Source organism: Eptatretus burgeri, chromosome 2 (assembly GCF_056783735.1).
Source record: "Eptatretus burgeri isolate ZD-2024b chromosome 2, Ebu_testis_v1, whole genome shotgun sequence".
NCBI lineage: Eukaryota > Metazoa > Chordata > Myxini > Myxiniformes > Myxinidae > Eptatretus > Eptatretus burgeri.
Genome location: NC_140962.1, coordinates 159,507,070 through 159,525,021, shown reverse-complemented (window position 1 = coordinate 159,525,021; position 17,952 = coordinate 159,507,070). Strand labels below are relative to the sequence as shown.

General features: G+C 48.9%; 2 protein-coding genes across 10 annotated transcripts in view; one reads left to right on the top strand and one right to left on the bottom strand.

Annotated features, from left to right (window-relative positions):
• Positions 1-5,495, top strand: part of INTS13 (integrator complex subunit 13) — a 37,112-nt gene extending 31,617 nt beyond the window's left edge. For all 9 annotated transcript variants that reach the window (XM_085871838.1, XM_085871836.1, XM_085871842.1 and 6 more), the window contains 2 exons: positions 4,735-4,867; positions 5,174-5,495. In XM_085871838.1, coding sequence (XP_085727964.1) covers positions 4,735-4,867; positions 5,174-5,219 — 179 coding nt within the window. In that variant the 3' untranslated portion in view covers positions 5,220-5,495. The remainder of the gene's footprint in view (positions 1-4,734; positions 4,868-5,173) is intronic.
• A 2,576-nt stretch (positions 5,496-8,071) lies between these two features.
• Positions 8,072-17,952, bottom strand: part of LOC147033706 (nuclear pore membrane glycoprotein 210-like) — a 59,195-nt gene continuing 49,314 nt past the window's right edge. Inside the window, exons 31-35 of the mRNA XM_085851842.1 lie at positions 17,176-17,438; positions 11,317-11,539; positions 11,036-11,146; positions 10,419-10,517; positions 8,072-9,416 (exon numbers count right to left, since the gene is read on the bottom strand). Coding sequence (XP_085707968.1) covers positions 9,295-9,416; positions 10,419-10,517; positions 11,036-11,146; positions 11,317-11,539; positions 17,176-17,438 — 818 coding nt within the window. The 3' untranslated portion in view covers positions 8,072-9,294. The remainder of the gene's footprint in view (positions 9,417-10,418; positions 10,518-11,035; positions 11,147-11,316; positions 11,540-17,175; positions 17,439-17,952) is intronic.

The following is a 17,952-nucleotide window of genomic DNA, read 5'->3' as shown; positions in this document are numbered from 1 at the left end:
CGGTGAAAATATTCCGCTCTGACCCCACGACATGACACGAATCGCCCACACCGAAATTGGCGTGCGAATCATCCCGCAAAAACTCCCCGGCCGTGCCCTATCGACCGGCGGAGGGTTCCGCATGCCCGCTTGGGCGTCCGACCAGCGCCGATCAACGTGGCCTGCACTGCACAACATTCCCCTGCTCAATCACAACTTCGTTAGCCGTAGAGACGAGAATACGTTCACCATCCGTGGGGAATCCGCTGCTGCCAGCAAGGGCCGAAGGTATCATGTTATGGCGAAATCCATGCAGGTTTCATTCAGTATGCGCAGACTCGCCATGGCCCACGTCGCTCACATTTACCTCAGGAATAATCAGAAGAGTCGGGATGAAATGATGTAAGCAAACCTAGCTATGAGATCATCGCAACGCACTCCCCTATTGTCCCGATAGATGCACTGCACTCCCCTATTGTCTTGGAACCACTCTCTCTTGGATGCATGCGGTTCCAAGAACCACAACAGTATATGTATATATATATATATTGTTGTGGTTACCAAATTCGCAAACCACCATTCAGGTCCCTTAGGTGAGGTATCTCGGTAAGTATATGTGTAGTTAGGCCCAAACCCGTTGTCTAGTGGGAATACATGTCATTTATGCGTGCTGCGACTCTTCAGGATAGCCGTTTTTTCTTTTACTATCTTTATTTTGGACCAACCGCCATTGTTACCACCACCAACCACAACATCAACCACCCACCGCGGCGCCGCTTCACGTCACACCTCGCAACCGTCGCATCGCCACCGTTCTTGTGCCGCTTGTGGGTACCGGTGTTGGACTCGTGCAGGGCGCGCGCCGAACAGCGTGTACAAAACCACGGATTTTCCGCTCCAAAAACGGATCAAAAACGACACACGCCCACTTTTGTTCCGTCCAATCGGTGAGCGAGGGGCGATTTGGCCCCGCCTCCAGGGCGTTGGAGGGCGGTCGCTATATGCAAATTCATGGATCAAAATGCATTCACGCCCACTTTTTCTCGGGCCAATGGGGAGCGAGGTGAAAGGTCGAAGGCAGGGGGTCAAAGATGAGAGAGCGAAGCCACGGGGCTTATATAAGCGACCGCGTTCGTCAGTCGGGGGAAGTTAAGACTTCGCAGTCGGTGGAGTTGGGAAGAAGAAGAATAAGGAGTTGGTCGTCGTCGTCGTCGTCGTCGTCGTGTGCGTTGGAGTCGGAGCGAAGAGGATGGAGCTGTGGAGAGGCGGCGAAGGCAGACGAGGGGGTGCTCGCGTCGTGCCGGGAGCTGCACACCAGGGAGGCCGACGGCGCGACCTGGTCGAGGTGGAGACGCTCGTCGCGGGACTCAAGACAGAGTAAAAATCCTCCTTTCCCCGAGCATCAGCAACCCCCTCCTGTTTCCCCCCCGCGCTGAGATAGTGCGACCAAGGGGGCACCCTTCCCACCCCCTACCAGACACTGTCCGCGAGGCCCGCGGAGTTGAGGCACCATCGCCGCTCCGCGTCTCATCACCAGACGGGTAGGCCCGACCCGGTCTCGGCCTCAGGCCCGCCTCATCCTTGAGGGTGTTCTTTTTCTTGGTTTTGGGTATGTGTTGTCGGCGCCGTCTGTGAAGTAGAATTGTCCAAGTGTTGCCGTGTGCTCGGTAGTCGGTATTAGCTCTGCATTGTGTCTTCGCTTTTACATTTGCTTTTTGTGTAAAATGGCATTGTGTTTCTCTTCTTTTCTATGTGCTTTTGGTGGAATTGTATATGTGTGCTTTCCGTTCATCGCGAATAAATGTGCTTTGTGTTGAACTGTTTCCCGCTTCGCTTCGTCATTTCTTTCATTGAATCCTCATCTTGCTTCACGTGAAGGGTTGGTAGTGGGCTGAAGACGCCCGATTAATTAATCGAACCGTCGAGGCCGACGATAACACCGCTCGGTTATCCCGATAGTACGGAACGGGTCGCTTAAGTGGCCCGTGTCCGAAGTCGACCTGCGGCGAGGTGCGATCGCCCGGTCTACCCTCCGTGTGGGTACTTAGGTAGGTCGAATTTGGCGAGCAACCCTATCCCACGCGGGGGCCGATTGGCTCGATCGCGGTGAGACCGAAAGGTCCACCCGTGACTGGTTCCCGGCGTTAGTCCGAGAGGGTCACGACTGGATTGTCCGTCCGGTGGGCGACGTGCCGCGATTCGAGTTACGTGGTCGTCCGCACGCTGGCGGGCGCGAAACCGCGACAATATATATATATAAATGTGTATATGTATATGTATATGTATATGTATATGTATATATATATATATATATATATATATATATATATATATATATATATATATATATATATATATATATATATATATATATATATATATTGTTGCGGATTCGCGCCCGCCGGCGTGCTGACGGCCACGGAACTCGAATCGCGGCACGTCGCCCACCGGACGGACAATCCAGTCGTGACCCTCTCGGACTAACGCCGGGAACCAGTCACGGGTGGACCTTTCGGTCTCACCGCGATCGAGCCAATCGGCCCCCGCGTGGGATAGGGTTGCTCGCCAAATTCGACCTACCTAAGTACCCACACGGAGGGTAGACCGGGCGATCGCACCTCGCCGCAGGTCGACTTCGGACACGGGCCACTTAAGCGACCCGTTCCGTACTATCGGGATAACCGAGCGGTGTTATTCGTCGGCCTCGACGGTTCGATTAATTATCGGGCGTCTTTGCCCACGACCAACCCTTTACGTGAAGCAAGATGAGGATTCAATGAAAGAAATGACGAAGCGAAGCGGGAAAACAGTTCAATAATAAGCACATTTATTTCGCGATGAACGGAAAGCACACATATACAATTCCACCAAAAGCACATGGAAAAGAAGAAGACAAAAAGCAAATACGACAATGCAGATCTAATACCGACTACGCGAGCACACGGCAACACTTATACAATTTTACTTCACAGACGGCGCCGACAACACACATTCCCAAAGCAAAAGAAAAGAGAACCACCCTCCAGGATGAGGGGGTAGGCGGGCCTGGGGCCGAGACCGTGTCGGGCCTACCCGTCTGATGATGAGACGCGGAGCGGCGGTGGTGCCTCAACTCCGCGGGCCTCGCGGACAGTGTCTGGTACGGGGTGGGAAGGGGGCCCCCTTTTGTCGCACTATCTCAGCGCGGGGGGAAACAGGAGGGGGTTGCTGATGCTCGGGGAAAGGAGGATTTCACAAACTCGCGGGTCCCGCGACGAGCGTCTCCACCACGACCTCGGTCGCGCCGCCGGCCTTTCTCTCCGCAGTTCCCCGAATCCGATGCGAGCACCCCCTCGTCCGCCTTCGCCGCCGCTGCCTCTCCACAGCTCCGTCCTCTTCACTCCGACTCCGCGAACTCCCAACTGCACTGTGCCAACTGCTGACTCCGAACTGCGAACTGAACTCTTCTCCACTTCCAACTCCGAACTCTTCCTCCTGCGAACTGCTTCCAACTGCACTGAACTCGACTGACGAACGCAGTCGTTCTTATAAGCCCCGTGGCTTCGCTCCTTCATCTTTGACTCTCTGCCTCCGACCTTTCACCTCTCTTGCTGGCTCCCCATTGGCCCGAGGAAAAGTGGGCGTGAATGCTTTTTGATCCATGAATTTGCATATAGCGATCGCCCTCCAACGCCCTGGAGGCGGGGCCAAATCGCCCCTCGCTCACCGATTGGACGGAACAAAAGTGGGCGTGAGTCGTTTTTGATCCGTTTTTCTGCGGAAAGTCCGCGATGCTTTTGAACACGCTGCTCGGTGCGCGCTCTACACGAGTCCAGCATCGGTGCCCACGAGTGGCGCGAGATGACGGCGATGCGATGGTGGCGAGTTGTGACGGTAAAGGTCGTGGCGGTTGTGGTGAAGCGGCGTTGTGGTTGGTGGTTGTTGTGATGGCTGAGACGTGGTTGGTGGTGGGAATAATGGCGGTTGGTCCAAAATAAAGATAGTAAAAGAAAAACGGCTATCCTGAAGAGTCGCAGCCAGCATGAATGACATTTATTCCCTCTAGACAACGGGTTTGGGCCTAACTACACATATACTTACCGAGATATCTCACCTAAGGGACCTGAATGGTGGTTTGCGAATTTGGTCAACCACAACAATATATATATATATGTATGTGTATATATATATATATATATATATATATATATATATATATATATATATATATATATATATATATATACATACATTGTTCTGGATTTCAGAATCAGATCTTGAGTCTTAAGATATATAATCTTGTTATCCCTTTTTGAAAAAAAAATAGGACAGTGCAATCGACTCCGTCACGCTATCTCCTCCGAACTAAATGGTTGGACAGAAATTCACCAAACTTGGTAGTTATGATCACATGGCACGAAGGTGCAAGAGCAGTGTCATGTTTGACCCATTTTAACGATTTTGTTATTTTTTATGTGACCCCCGGTTCACGCCCCAGGTGATCTGGACTGAGGAACGCAACGGGAGAAAAATTTTATCTCAAAATTTGAGTGTCATTCCTGGTAGAACATTTTGCCATCTTTCAACTTTTCTTTATTTGGGAAGCGTGGAGATTTGCGATGGAGTGACATCAACATTGCTCTCGTTTGTTCGACCCGTGAGACGCGAGTACTGATGTTTACGTCGTAAACATGAGCTTCATTCAGTGTTTATTTATCGATAAAAAGATCAGCCCTGCTGACATCGAGTGCTGTTCGTGATCACATGACGTTGCAGGTCCAATGTCCCTCCTGGAATTGTGGACGAGTCAGATAAACGCGGCAAATTCCCGCAAACACCAAGAGTTTATTGGACGTCTCAATTCCACGGGGAACCGCACGGAACTCTACCAGCACCTGTTGGATGACATGTATGTTTGGTAAACTCTGTGCAGTGTTTTAATGAAGCTTTCTGCGTCTGTTTTTGGGGGGTGCTTTTTATTAATTTTTGTTTAGAGGGTTTCTGGCAACCAATTTGTTTTTTTTGAGTGCTGTGCCTCCTGTTTTTGGGCTCAGCAGTCCCGTCCCGTGTGTTGCTTTGAGGATGCGGAGTGTCCTGCGTGTTTAGAGTCCGAGTCCCACGTGTCGTCGTCGGGAGACCCGTCTTCGTGGAGTTTGAATAATGTCCCAATAATTATTGGAACCGTTTTTTTTTTTTTTCTTGTTTCAAATTCCAGGTCTGAAGCTGTAGATTCAAAGGTGCCCAAACAAGAACGTGTGTGAAGGTAGTTTCTCCGTCACAACCCAAATACTTCATCAGCCATATTCACGATCTACGGACCCTTGCCTTGCCTTGCTGCTTTCCAAAGTGCGATGGGTTATCAGCAAATTGTCCAGCAATGGAGCTCGTGTTATTGGGTTTTGTGGGAAATCGACCCATTCTTGGGACCTGTTCCTTCTGGGGAGTTGGTAAAATGGATGTACAAAGGTGATTTTGTATATCAGTGAAGTCGACGCCATTTGTAAATAAATGGTCTGGGTTCATACCCTGTGAACTCCTTTTGTGATTACTTCCATGACTGATTCTTCTTTCTGCTGTGGTACGAACATTCTTTGATAATTTCAGGGACATGACCTGTCAGAGGGCAAGAGATTTCCATTTTTACCATCGGTCGCAAACTCTTGCGGTTTCTTTAACGCATCGGTTGACTAATGTAGTTTAGCGTGCTAAAGCGGTACCTGATTAACATAGTCAAGTACTTCCTGGACACACTTTATTGCTCAGTCAGGCTGTGAAATAACCTGGAATTGACGGTGCGATTACTGACGTGCAATGAACACGAGCCTCTCACTATTTACCATTGGTTGTACTTGTGGGTCATCCGATCACTGGCACGAGTTTTGTTCCTCTTCATGGAATTGGACTGCGTGTTGAATGTATTGGTGCATTGTCACATTCAAATCCCATCGGACACCGTTCTTACGAAAATTTTAAAATATTCATTGGGAAGGATCTCTCTCTATCGAGTGCAGCCTGTGGCTGCTGGTTGCATCATTGGTTGGGACGCAGCTATGCCGCTGATGCAGTGTCCCTCTTACCAGTACACTGGTCCTCATTTTGCCGACCTCGGAAGGATGACAGGCTGAGTCAACCTCCTGGTGTATTAATTCAGCGGCCCAACGGGGCTTGAACTCAGGACCCTAGGATCCCAAGCCACCACCCTAACGACGAAGCCAACACCAGGCTTGGATTGGGAAGGATGAAGGATGGTGATGTGACTGCGAGGTGATTACTTTGTCGTATCTGCATATGTACGTAATAGAGGATCCTGATCCTTGAACTGGTTCTTCCCTGTCAATAATTGTACTTTATCCTTGTAGCTGTTATTTAAATATATATATTTTTTGTAAACAGGACCTGCTGTACTCATGGAGCACAACCTTTCACTTCCTTACCCAGAGTTTGTTGCTCTGTAAAGCACAAGTGGTTGGAATATAATTTGATGCAACAGGTTGTCTGTGTTTTGCGACGTGCCTGGTTTGCGTCACATCACTCCGGTCTTTCATGTAACGATTCGTCTGATTACCCCCTCGGATTGAAAACGTATAATTTTGATTATTGTACCATACGACGTGCGGGGGTTGGGTTGAGCAACCAAAGTTTGAGTATTGAACATGATGTTTTTGCATCATGCCGTCGACATGAAGTTTGTGCACATTTGTAACAAGTCGGGTTGTATTGAACCGCAGTACACCTGTGGATGGGCCAGAGTTCCACCAATTAGCAAACTTTGATTTTCAACCTTCAAATTGGACTGTGTATCTCTTCCAATCACACCATATCAGAATGGTGGATTGAAAATCTTAATTTTCTTGATGTTATTGATTTCACACTCATTGGAAATGATAAACTTGGGAATTCCAATAAAATATTCTGCAAGTTTTTACAAAGTAGTTTAACCTCCACACTAGTCTTTCATTTGGCTCAGTAGGCCCTGGCCGTCAATAAATGTAGAACTGGAATGCGTTGGAGCCCATACCTCTGCCAGGTAAGCAGTTTACATTTTATATCCCACTGATGGGTCGGATCTGAATCGGAACCTAAATCGATATCAAATTGGCTTGTTCTTGTCACATAACCAACTCGTCCACAAGTTTTTATTTATTTATTTATTTTTTTCAGATATCATGCCATGTATAGTTTTTGGCCCCAGCTCTGAATGATGAAGAATCACGTAAAAAATTCAGATTTTGAATCAAAAATTGTCACCAAAATTGAATCGATTCGTCCTCGTCACCCACCCAACCTTTCCACCAAATTTCGGCCGAATCCATCGACAACTTTAATACGTCATGTGCACAGACTGACGGGTGAAAATATAACCTCCATCCACCTTGTATGGCGGAGGTAACCAGATGTTTCAGCAATCGATCATTAATCCTAATGGAGTACTGCTCTCCCCTCTGGGCTGGTGCTCCTGCCTCCCACCTTTCCCGGCTTCACGCTGTGGAAACTAAGGCATTTCGGATCTTTGGCATCTCCCACGATGAGGCCGAGTCTTTGGGCCTCTCACCGCAGGCAAGTCGGTCGTCTTTGTCTTCTTCCATCTCCTCCGGTCTATCTCCCCCACCCCCTGCGATTTGTCTCTTCGATAATAAACTCCCACACTCTCTTCAATCCCATTCTTCCCTCCAGGCCTTCAAAACAGCTGATTTGAAAAAACAAAAAAAAAAACAACCCACCTTATCGTCCCCCATCCAAATCCTCGATCTTTTCTACCCCCGTAAATCCACCACAAACCCACCTCCTTTCCTTCCTAAAAGTCCCTGTAATGTCCATCTTGTATACCCCCGTGTTCCTGGTCCCATCCCTCTCCCTTCCCCACTGTTTTGTCCTTCCCTCTCCTGCCCCTCTTGTCTTATCCCCCCTTGCTGTCTGTTATGTGTTAGCTCTCATATGAGGCTCATCAATGCAGACAAGAAAAAAAAAATCCTTCACATCTTTCATTGCAAGGAATTGTTTTTGTATCTAATTAAAACGATATCTATCCCTGGGAGGATCGTCATGGAACCCCTTTCAGGTCCGTCCATGAAGAATGACACATGGTGGAAGCATCTCTTACTGAATCAGCCAATTAACTTTCAAACAATGTTTAATTTTTGTGTGAAAACGAGTCAGAGACAGACAGAGATCGAGTTTGATTATAGAGTGAAGGGGAATTAAGATGGTGACAGAATTCAATGTTGAATTAGAACAAACGAACATATTCAGATCAACTGACCAGTAAATATATCACAACAAAGGCATTGTATGTTGGTAGGAATCGTACCAAGAACAATTAAACTTGGGGAAGGCAGCATTCCCTTTGAATCACATTTTGCACAATGGTAAAGAGTGCGGGTGAGGAAAGTTCAACAGGGACACCAGACTACTTGAACAGAAATAGAGGGACGGACGTGGGTTCGAGGAAAGGGTAGACAGAGCGAGAGTGTTCATGCAGAGCAGACTTCGCTAAAAGTTGTGGAGTTTGTGCTCGATTCTCAACAATTCAATCCAACTGTAAACTCATCATGAGGTGCTTCATCACAGTTAGAATCAGGAAGGACTATTTCGGCAGCCATCTTATCTGCTAGCACCCAATTAAGGATGGTAAAGATCCCACAGCACCTTTACAAAAGGTGCTCATTGTTAAACAGCACCCCCAGATAAATTACCACCCCCTCCCCCTTCCCGTAGGAAGGGAGTGGTAAAGCATTCAGTGTCAGATGTCAGATAAAACAAAATGTCATGAGCACAAACCATGATACTAATAAACCATTTACAATTCAAACCTGTTCATGTCTGTTCATGAGTTAAAACAACAACAAAAATGTTTATCAAAAAGCAAAACAAACACAAAAACACTTTAAATAGTGTTAATAAGCCCGAAGAGACAAACTGGGGACCCATCAACAGTGTTCCTCAAACTTGAATTTAGATCTTCCTGGTAGGTCTCATTAAAAAAATAAAAATCGAACAATCATGGAATCGCAAAGTTCAAAAACGAAAGCGTTTCCATCATCTTTCAGTGCTTGCACACCTGAGCACAACACACCTGAGTTGTCATATTCACATTGAAAATTACACATGTTCAACAAAACGCCCCCCTGGCTCCTTCATGTAAAACGTCAAAGTTCAGTCACATTAACCACTTCCGTGACGTGGCGACACAAGAACTTCAAAAATAAATTATATCTTCCTTTTTGATGGGCCATAGGTCGGTACCGAAGATAAAACCGAAGGGAACACATGGATCTCATCACGTGGTCTTGGCAATAACCACCACATACTACACGGCAGTTGGTATCGGAAGGGTGGCTAATAGCGCGGAGAGCCATTGGCGGAGTCAGTGCTCCAAAGGCGAGTCTGGGGGGAACGCTGGGTTGCAACCCTGCCACTTCCAGGTGAGGTCCATGAAGAATGCATCGAATGGTCTCTGACTGGAAGAGAGCAAAATGCAATTGATAAACCGGAGAGAATGCAAAATGCACTTTAATCTCACATCATGAAACCTCCTCAAGGTCCCAATCAACGGTGATCCCCATGAAACCTCCCCAAGATCCCAATCAATGGTGATCCCCACGAAGCCTCCCCAAGATCCCAATCAACGGTGATCCTCATGAAACCTCCCCAAGGTCCCAATCAACGGTGATCCTCATGAAACCTCCCCAAGGTCCCAATCAACGATGATCCCCACGAAACCTCCCCAAGATCCCAATCAACGGTGATCCTCATGAAACCTCAAGGTCGCAATCAAGTGATCCCCATGAAACCTCCCCAATATCCCAATCAATGGTGATCCCCATGAAACCTTCCCAAGGTCCCAATCAACGATGATCCCCATGAAACCTCCCCAAGATCCCAATCAACGGTGATCCTCATGAAACCTCCCCAAGGTCCCAATCAACGATGATCCCCACGAAACCTCCCCAAGATCCCAATCAACGGTGATCCTCATGAAACCTCAAGGTCGCAATCAAGTGATCCCCATGAAACCTCCCCAATATCCCAATCAATGGTGATCCCCATGAAACCTTCCCAAGGTCCCAATCAACGATGATCCCCATGAAACCTCCCCAAGATCCCAATCAACGGTGATCCTCATGAAACCTCCCCAAGGTCCCAATCAACGGTGATCCCCATGAAACCTCCCCAAGGTCCCAATCAACGGTGATCCTCATGAAACCTCAAGGTCCCAATCAAGTGATCCCCATGAAACCTCCCCAAGATCCCAATCAATGGTCATCCCCATGAAACCTGCCCAAGATCCCAATCAAGTGATCCCCATGAAACCTCCCTAAGATCCCAATCAATGGTGAGCCTCATGAAACTTCCCCAATATCCCAATCAACGATGATCCCAATTGAGAGAATTGTTTAAAATGGAAATTGAGTTGAAAATAAGGAGGAAGGTGTGTTTGCGTGCCTCAAACCAGGACCTACTTGAGCTGGGGCTCGATTGTGGAGAGGATCCACGACTCCCCGGTGAGATGAGGGCCGGGTGGTACGACTGGACCCGTGGTGCCAAGAGAGTGTGGTACACTGGCACAGACAGACATACAAAACATCGGAGTGATATAGAGGGTTGTCTCTCAGATCAGCAAACAAAGGGATTGAATAGACACGAGCAATTCGTTCCCCTTGGTTATACAAAGGGATTGAAATGAACACGAACAATTCATTCCCCAATGGGAAGTTCAACACTCAATCTCTGACCCCATGTGTTACGAAGGAAACACCTTTTTACATCATGTGGGACAAACGGTCAGTGTAGACATTCTGTTAATGCGAATCACAAGGAGATTAATTGACGATGGACAAATACATGGAGGGCACGGGAATTGAACCCAGGTTCCAACTTAGAGGCATCGGTTCAGATGGGAACGATAAACAGGTCTACACGAGACTAGGATGGTTACGTGGTATTACAACGCGTTTTGGAAAATGATGCACCAAGTCATGGCGTGAAGGCAAAGATGGACTTTGATTATAGACCGTCATGATCTTCAAAACACTCCATTACGAGTGATGTAAACAGCGATTCATGAGGTTGACCTTACCTACGATTAGAGCTCCGGTTCCAGCAAACAAGGCAAAGATGGTGAAGAACACGAGTTGGTACGAGGCAACCAGGTGGTGAAATAGTCCCTCACATTGTTCATCGGGATTCACTGGACCATAAAGTCAAAAACCACTCGTAATTAACTAATCAAGGCAAGAACTTTCAAGATAAAAATTCCGAATTGGGCCGAGACACAGCAAACTCGATGCGGAGAGTGGTCCAAGTAGAGGAAGAGGAACAGATGTGATCCCGAGAGAGACGGAAAAAGGTTCACGTTACCTGTGAGCGAGGCAACGCTCCCTTTGGAGGAAGCGAGACGGATCGGGAGGATCTCGTGCTGCCCCGTGAGGTGACTCCGCACGGAAAGGGTGGGTTCGGGATCCTTCTCTCGCCAAGGGAGGTTTCCCATGTCCTTCCATCGGATTGAGATTACGGCGGGTCCTTTCGACCCGTCGTGCCGCTCCAACTGCACCACCTCCACAAATGGCCAGTCACTGTTCACCTTGATGCACGACATTCACACACACCACAAATTAAAATATCACCTTTAACACCATCCCGTTGGGTAAACAACAACGTGTCGACATATTGTGATTAGCACACCAGACCAGCTTGGGGTTCAAACCGTCCCGACGGCACAAGCATTTATTACAATTTTGATTTTAACGCTTCCAGAAACCGAGACACACTCGAGAGGATGACAATGTCACTCTCGGATTTCTAGTAAAGGCCCAGGTCGATCATGAATGGCCTTTATGGAAGGGTAATCCACCTGCCAAGTATGGTTTCAGACACGTAACACCTGTTCACACCTTGGTGACCTCACAGGCACTTGGGATGTAAACAAAATGGTACGATTGAAAGGACAGTACCATGTAAAAACCACAAACAAGGATGAAAAGGGTCTTGCCTCCCGTCTCACCACTTCAGTATAACGAGGATTGCCAACCCGTCGCTTCACTTACGGGTTCAATCAAAAAACAGCATCTTGTACTTCACAAACATATTGCATGTCTACGAGTCTGAATGAGGAGGTAAAATGAAGTGTAATAAGTGGAACAAGTGAAACATGATGATGATGAAGTCCTTTCTTATATAGACCGTCATGATCCTCAAAACACTCCATTACGAGTGATGCAAACAGCGATATATTTTCCTGTTGCTTCATGAAATATTATGGTTTGTGTGTGTGCGCACGCACGCACGCACGCACGCACACGGAAATACCACCCGTCGCTGATAATACTAAAGGGGGGAGGGAAAAAAAGAGGGGGGGAGAGAGAGATGGGGTGGGGGATCGAGGAGAGGTGGGGGAAGGGAAGACAGTGTGAGGTGAGAGGAAGGGAAGGCAGATGTGCGGTGGAGCGTTAATTACCGCCAGGACCCGTCCAGAGACAAACACCACCCGGACGCGTCTGCCAAGTTGGCCGGAGACAAACACCGCTTGGACACGTCCAGAGATAAACTCCAATGTGGACATAAGCACGGCACGGACACGTCCGGAGACAAACCCTGTCCAGACATAACCACCGTCCGGATATGTCGAGAGAGGGAGAGAGGTGAGGGGAGAGGGAAAGAGGGGAGGGGAGGGTGAGAGGTGTGGGAGGAGGGTACGGCACTGCATTGGGAGGGAGTAGAGCAAGGATGGGACAGAAAAAGAGAGAGAGAATTATGTCTTGACATGCACACACACACAGTCATACACACACATTCACACGCAAACACACACAGTCATACACACACGCACACACACACACACATACGCATGCACACACATGTGCACCTACACACACACACACACACACACACACACACACACACAAACACACACACACACACCATTGGCAACAACCTAAAAACCATGAGTAGCTTTCACGGGAAAACAACGTTGCATTTATGGAGACGTTTCAGGGATATGTTCACAAACATTAAAAGTGACAAAGCACAGACGGAGCAAAAGCACAAAGCACAAAGAGCACGGACCGCTCGCTCGGGGCGACGGAGCAGGGACCGCTCGCTCGGGGCGACGGAGCACGGACCGCTCGCTCGGGGCGACGGAGCAGGGACCGCTCGCTCGGGGCGACGGAGCAGGGACCGCTCGCTCGGGGCGACGGAGCACGGACCGCTTGCTCGGGGCGACGGAGCACGGACCGCTCGCTCGGGGCGACGGAGCACGGACCGCTCGCTCGGGGCGACGGAGCAGGGACCGCTCGCTCGGGGCGACGGAGCAGGGACCGCTCGCTCGGGGCGACGGAGCAGGGACCGCTCGCTCGGGGCGACGGAGCACGGACCGCTCGCTCGGGGCGACGGAGCACGGACCGCTCGCTCGGGGCGACGGAGCACGGACCGCTCGCTCGGGGCGACGGAGCACGGACCGCTCGCTCGGGGCGACGGAGCACGGACCGCTCGCTCGGGGCGACGGAGCACGGACCGCTCGCTCGGGGCGACGGAGCACGGACCGCTCGCTCGGGGCGACGGAGCACGGACCGCTCGCTCGGGCGACGGAGCACGGACCGCTCGCTCGGGGCGACGGAGCACGGACCGCTCGCTCGGGGCGACGGAGCACGGACCGCTCGCTCGGGGCGACGGAGCACGGACCGCTCGCTCGGGGCGACGGAGCACGGACCGCTCGCTCGGGGCGACGGAGCACGGACCGCTCGCTCGGGGCGACGGAGCACGGACCGCTCGCTCGGGGCGACGGAGCACGGACCGCTCGCTCGGGGCGACGGAGCACGGACCGCTCGCTCGGGGCGACGGAGCACGGACCGCTCGGTCGGGGCGACGGAGCACGGACCGCTCGCTCGGGGCGACGGAGCACGGACCGCTCGCTCGGGGCGACGGAGCACGGACCGCTCGGTCGGGGCGACGGAGCACGGACCGCTCGCTCGGGGCGACGGAGCACGGACCGCTCGCTCGGGGCGACGGAGCACGGACCGCTCGCTCGGGGCGACGGAGCACGGACCGCTCGCTCGGGGCGACGGATCATGGACCATTTGCTCAGGGTGATGGAGCATGGACCGCTTGCTCTGAATGATGTGGTGGGCAAAAGCGTCTGCAGTGAATGAACGGTTCGCTCAGAATGACGTGGCGCGGTCACGCTATCGATTAAGGCGTTCAGCAAGTGGTTGAGCACTCATGCAAGCACTCCAATTAAGTGGTTGATAAGGAATGGTTGGCCAGTCTGTCACGGCATATCATATGGGATCCCTTTCACTTTAAATCCGGTCTTGACTGTGCACGCAGCATATAATGAAATATAATGAATTCGTTCAAATCATGACTTTATCCATAGAAGAGTTACACCTTAATGCAGAACGACCCTGGAGACATCACAAAGTCCCATGGCTCATTGTGAAGTACTCCCCATGGGAAATAAGATATGTTCATGATGATGTCATCGTGCCTTCACGCCTCGTGTTGGCTTCATGGTTTGAGTGGTGGGCTTGGGATCTGAGGAACAAATCCCACTCTGCTGTCATACCATTAATACCAGTTGGGGTTGACTTTGCTTGTCATCCTTCCGAGGGTGGCAAAATGAGTGCCAGCTGGCTGGTATCCTGTGTCGGAGTGGCGACCTGTCCAGGATTGTTCCCAATAGCCAAGGAGACTGCTTCAGCAGCACCAACGCTCTGCACAGAGTGTGGTCCCAACGAATGGATGGATGGATGGTGCCTTCATGATGACGTCCTAATTTTACAACGCTTGTTCTCGTCAGAATGAAAAAATATTTCCCTGCAACCATTGAAACCGCTAAATCTTAACTAATTGATCACCTACCCACGGGAAATATAGTTTGACAAAAGTGACATCATTGGTCACTGGTCTGGCACCATGTTGGATCAAAGAAAAAAAATTCCCTAAAAAAACACAAGAGTTGGTTTACACCAAGTCCTTCTCAAGACAAGAGTTGGTTTACACCAAGTCCTTCTCAAGACAACAGTTGGTTTACACCAAGTCCTTCTCAAGACAACAGTTGGTTTACACCAAGTCCTTCTCAAGACAAGAGTTGGCTTACACCAAGTCCTTCTCAAGACAAGAGTTGGTTTACACCAAGTCCTTCTCAAGACAAGAGTTGGTTTACACCAAGTCCTTCTCAAGACAAGAGTTGGTTTACACCAAGTCCTTCTCAAGACAAGAGTTGGTTTACACCAAGTCCTTCTCAAGACAAGAGTTGGTTTACACCAAGTCCTTCTCAAGACAAGAGTTGGCTTACACCAAGTCCTTCTCAAGACAAGAGTTGGCTTACACCAAGTCCTTCTCAAGACAAGAGTTGGCTTACACCAAGTCCTTCTCAAGACAAGAGTTGGCTTACACCAAGTCCTTCTCAAGACAACAGTTGGTTTACACCAAGTCCTTCTCAAGACAAGAGTTGGCTTACACCAAGTCCTTCTCAAGACAACAGTTGGTTTACACCAAGTCCTTCTCAAGACAAGAGTTGGCTTACACCAAGTCCTTCTCAAGACAACAGTTGGTTTACACCAAGTCCTTCTCAAGACAAGAGTTGGCTTACACCAAGTCCTTCTCAAGACAAGAGTTGGCTTACACCAAGTCCTTCTCAAGACAACAGTTGGTTTACACCAAGTCCTTCTCAAGACAAGAGTTGGCTTACACCAAGTCCTTCTCAAGACAAGAGTTGGCTTACACCAAGTCCTTCTCAAGACAAGAGTTGGCTTACACCAAGTCCTTCTCAAGACAAGAGTTGGCTTACACCAAGTCCTTCTCAAGACAAGAGTTGGTTTACACCAAGTCCTTCTCAAGACAAGAGTTGGTTTACACCAAGTCCTTCTCAAGACAAGAGTTGGTTTACACCAAGTCCTTCTCAAGACAAGAGTTGGTTTACACCAAGTCCTTCTCAAGACAAGAGTTGGTTTACACAAAGTCCTTCTCAAGACAAGAGTTGGCTTACACCAAGTCATTCTCAAGACAAGAGTTGGCTTACACCAAGTCCTTCTCAAGACAAGAGTTGGCTTACACCAAGTCCTTCTCAAGACAAGAGTTGGCTTACACCAAGTCATTCTCAAGACAAGAGTTGGCTTACACCCAGTCCTTCTCAAGACAAGAGTTGGCTTACACCAAGTCCTTCTCAAGACAACAGTTGGTTTACACCAAGTCCTTCTCAAGACAAGAGTTGGCTTACACAAAGTCCTTCTCAAGACAAGAGTTGGCTTACACCAAGTCCTTCTCAAGACAAGAGTTGGCTTACACCAAGTCCTTCTCAAGACAAGAGTTGGCTTACACCAAGTCCTTCTCAAGACAAGAGTTGGCTTACACCAAGTCATTCTCAAGACAAGAGTTGGCTTACACCCAGTCCTTCTCAAGACAAGAGTTGGCTTACACCAAGTCCTTCTCAAGACAACAGTTGGTTTACACCAAGTCCTTCTCAAGACAAGAGTTGGCTTACACCAAGTCCTTCTCAAGACAAGAGTTGGCTTACACCAAGTCCTTCTCAAGACTGCGCAGGTTAAGTATTCCATGAATACCATGTCGTTGTTTATGTGGATAATTTAGTGCTCTCCTGCCATGTCCTTGAAAGCGTTCCTACTGCCGTTAATTATCGAAGCGAAACTTTGCGACCGTCATCTCCAGAAATTCTCACGTCGTATCAAAGGCGGACATCCGGGTACCCGGTCATCACTGCCAGCAGTTATAAAGTGGCAGTTCTAGTTAATAAATGTTACTGTTGGAAACACCGCCTCAAGCTCCCATTCCTGCTTCTTCTTCTTAAATGAAGTAAAGAAGGATTTTAAAAGAGAGCTGTCTTTACGATATAAAGTTTAAACGGATACTAATTTTTGTTTCAAGTAAATAGATTAATTAGTTTTCCAATGGTTCAATTAATATTATTATTCTATAACAGCAGGAATCATGCGAAAGCCCCAACTGTAGGGCTTTCCTCCTCACATGACATGTAGGCGCACACTCGTACGTCTCCTTGTAGTTATAGACGACGTGATCAGAGGTAAACATTTCATCGCGAACAAAATAGTCATCATGTCAGAACATTCTTTCCACCACACTCAAAGCTTAACGAAGAGCTTATCGATGAAGGAGAAGATCGTTAAATGGACCTGAAGAAAGGATGCAAGAATAATGTTTGCTTCAACATTTTTGTCAAGGATCGTCGAGACACAAACGCACCTGCAGACTATCCAGCACGGCGTTCGTGGCATAGACCTCAATCTCGGCCTTGGGTTGTCCCACAGACAGAAGCAATTGCGGTAACGGCAGGTAGAACGCGGGGTGGAACGGTATCTTTGCAGATACGATCTCGGGAATCGCCTGCCGTGGATTCGAGACTGGCGTACCGTGGATCAGCACGGAAGTGGATCGCTGGCTCAGGGCCTGACACTGTGTCGAGGAGAGCGGAGTCGGTAGGGGAGAGACCTCACAAGTGTGATGTCCTACAATGACACAAAAGTAACAACCAGAAATACAAAGAAGAGTCATTGGCATTTGGTTAGGGATAAAACAAGAAAATAATTTCAGATAGAGTTAAACACAACCTCAAATTGAGCCCTGTGTGTATGGAATATAAAAAAGGGAGAGTGTAAATGGGAGAAACATATTTCACCCATAATGCCGTGTAAGCAACTTGCTGGGCCACATGACTTGGGGAACAGTTTTGTGGGATTTTAACCTTTTGTCATTTACTTGAGGACAGCCAGCTCATCGCCACAATGATGCGCTTTGAAAACATTTTTATTTTTGTGTAGAGTCAAGGCAGGTTGGAAGAGTGAGTACAATGAACAGATTAGGATGTAACAGAACAAAAGGAACAGCAGAGAGAGGGCGAAAAAAACCAACAGCAGGGTTAAAGGATAAAATAGAGGGGGACTTGGACAAACATTCAAAACAAACAGACTTTCCTCCCTCAAACCGTCTCACCGACCTTTCCTTCCTAAAACCATCTCGCCG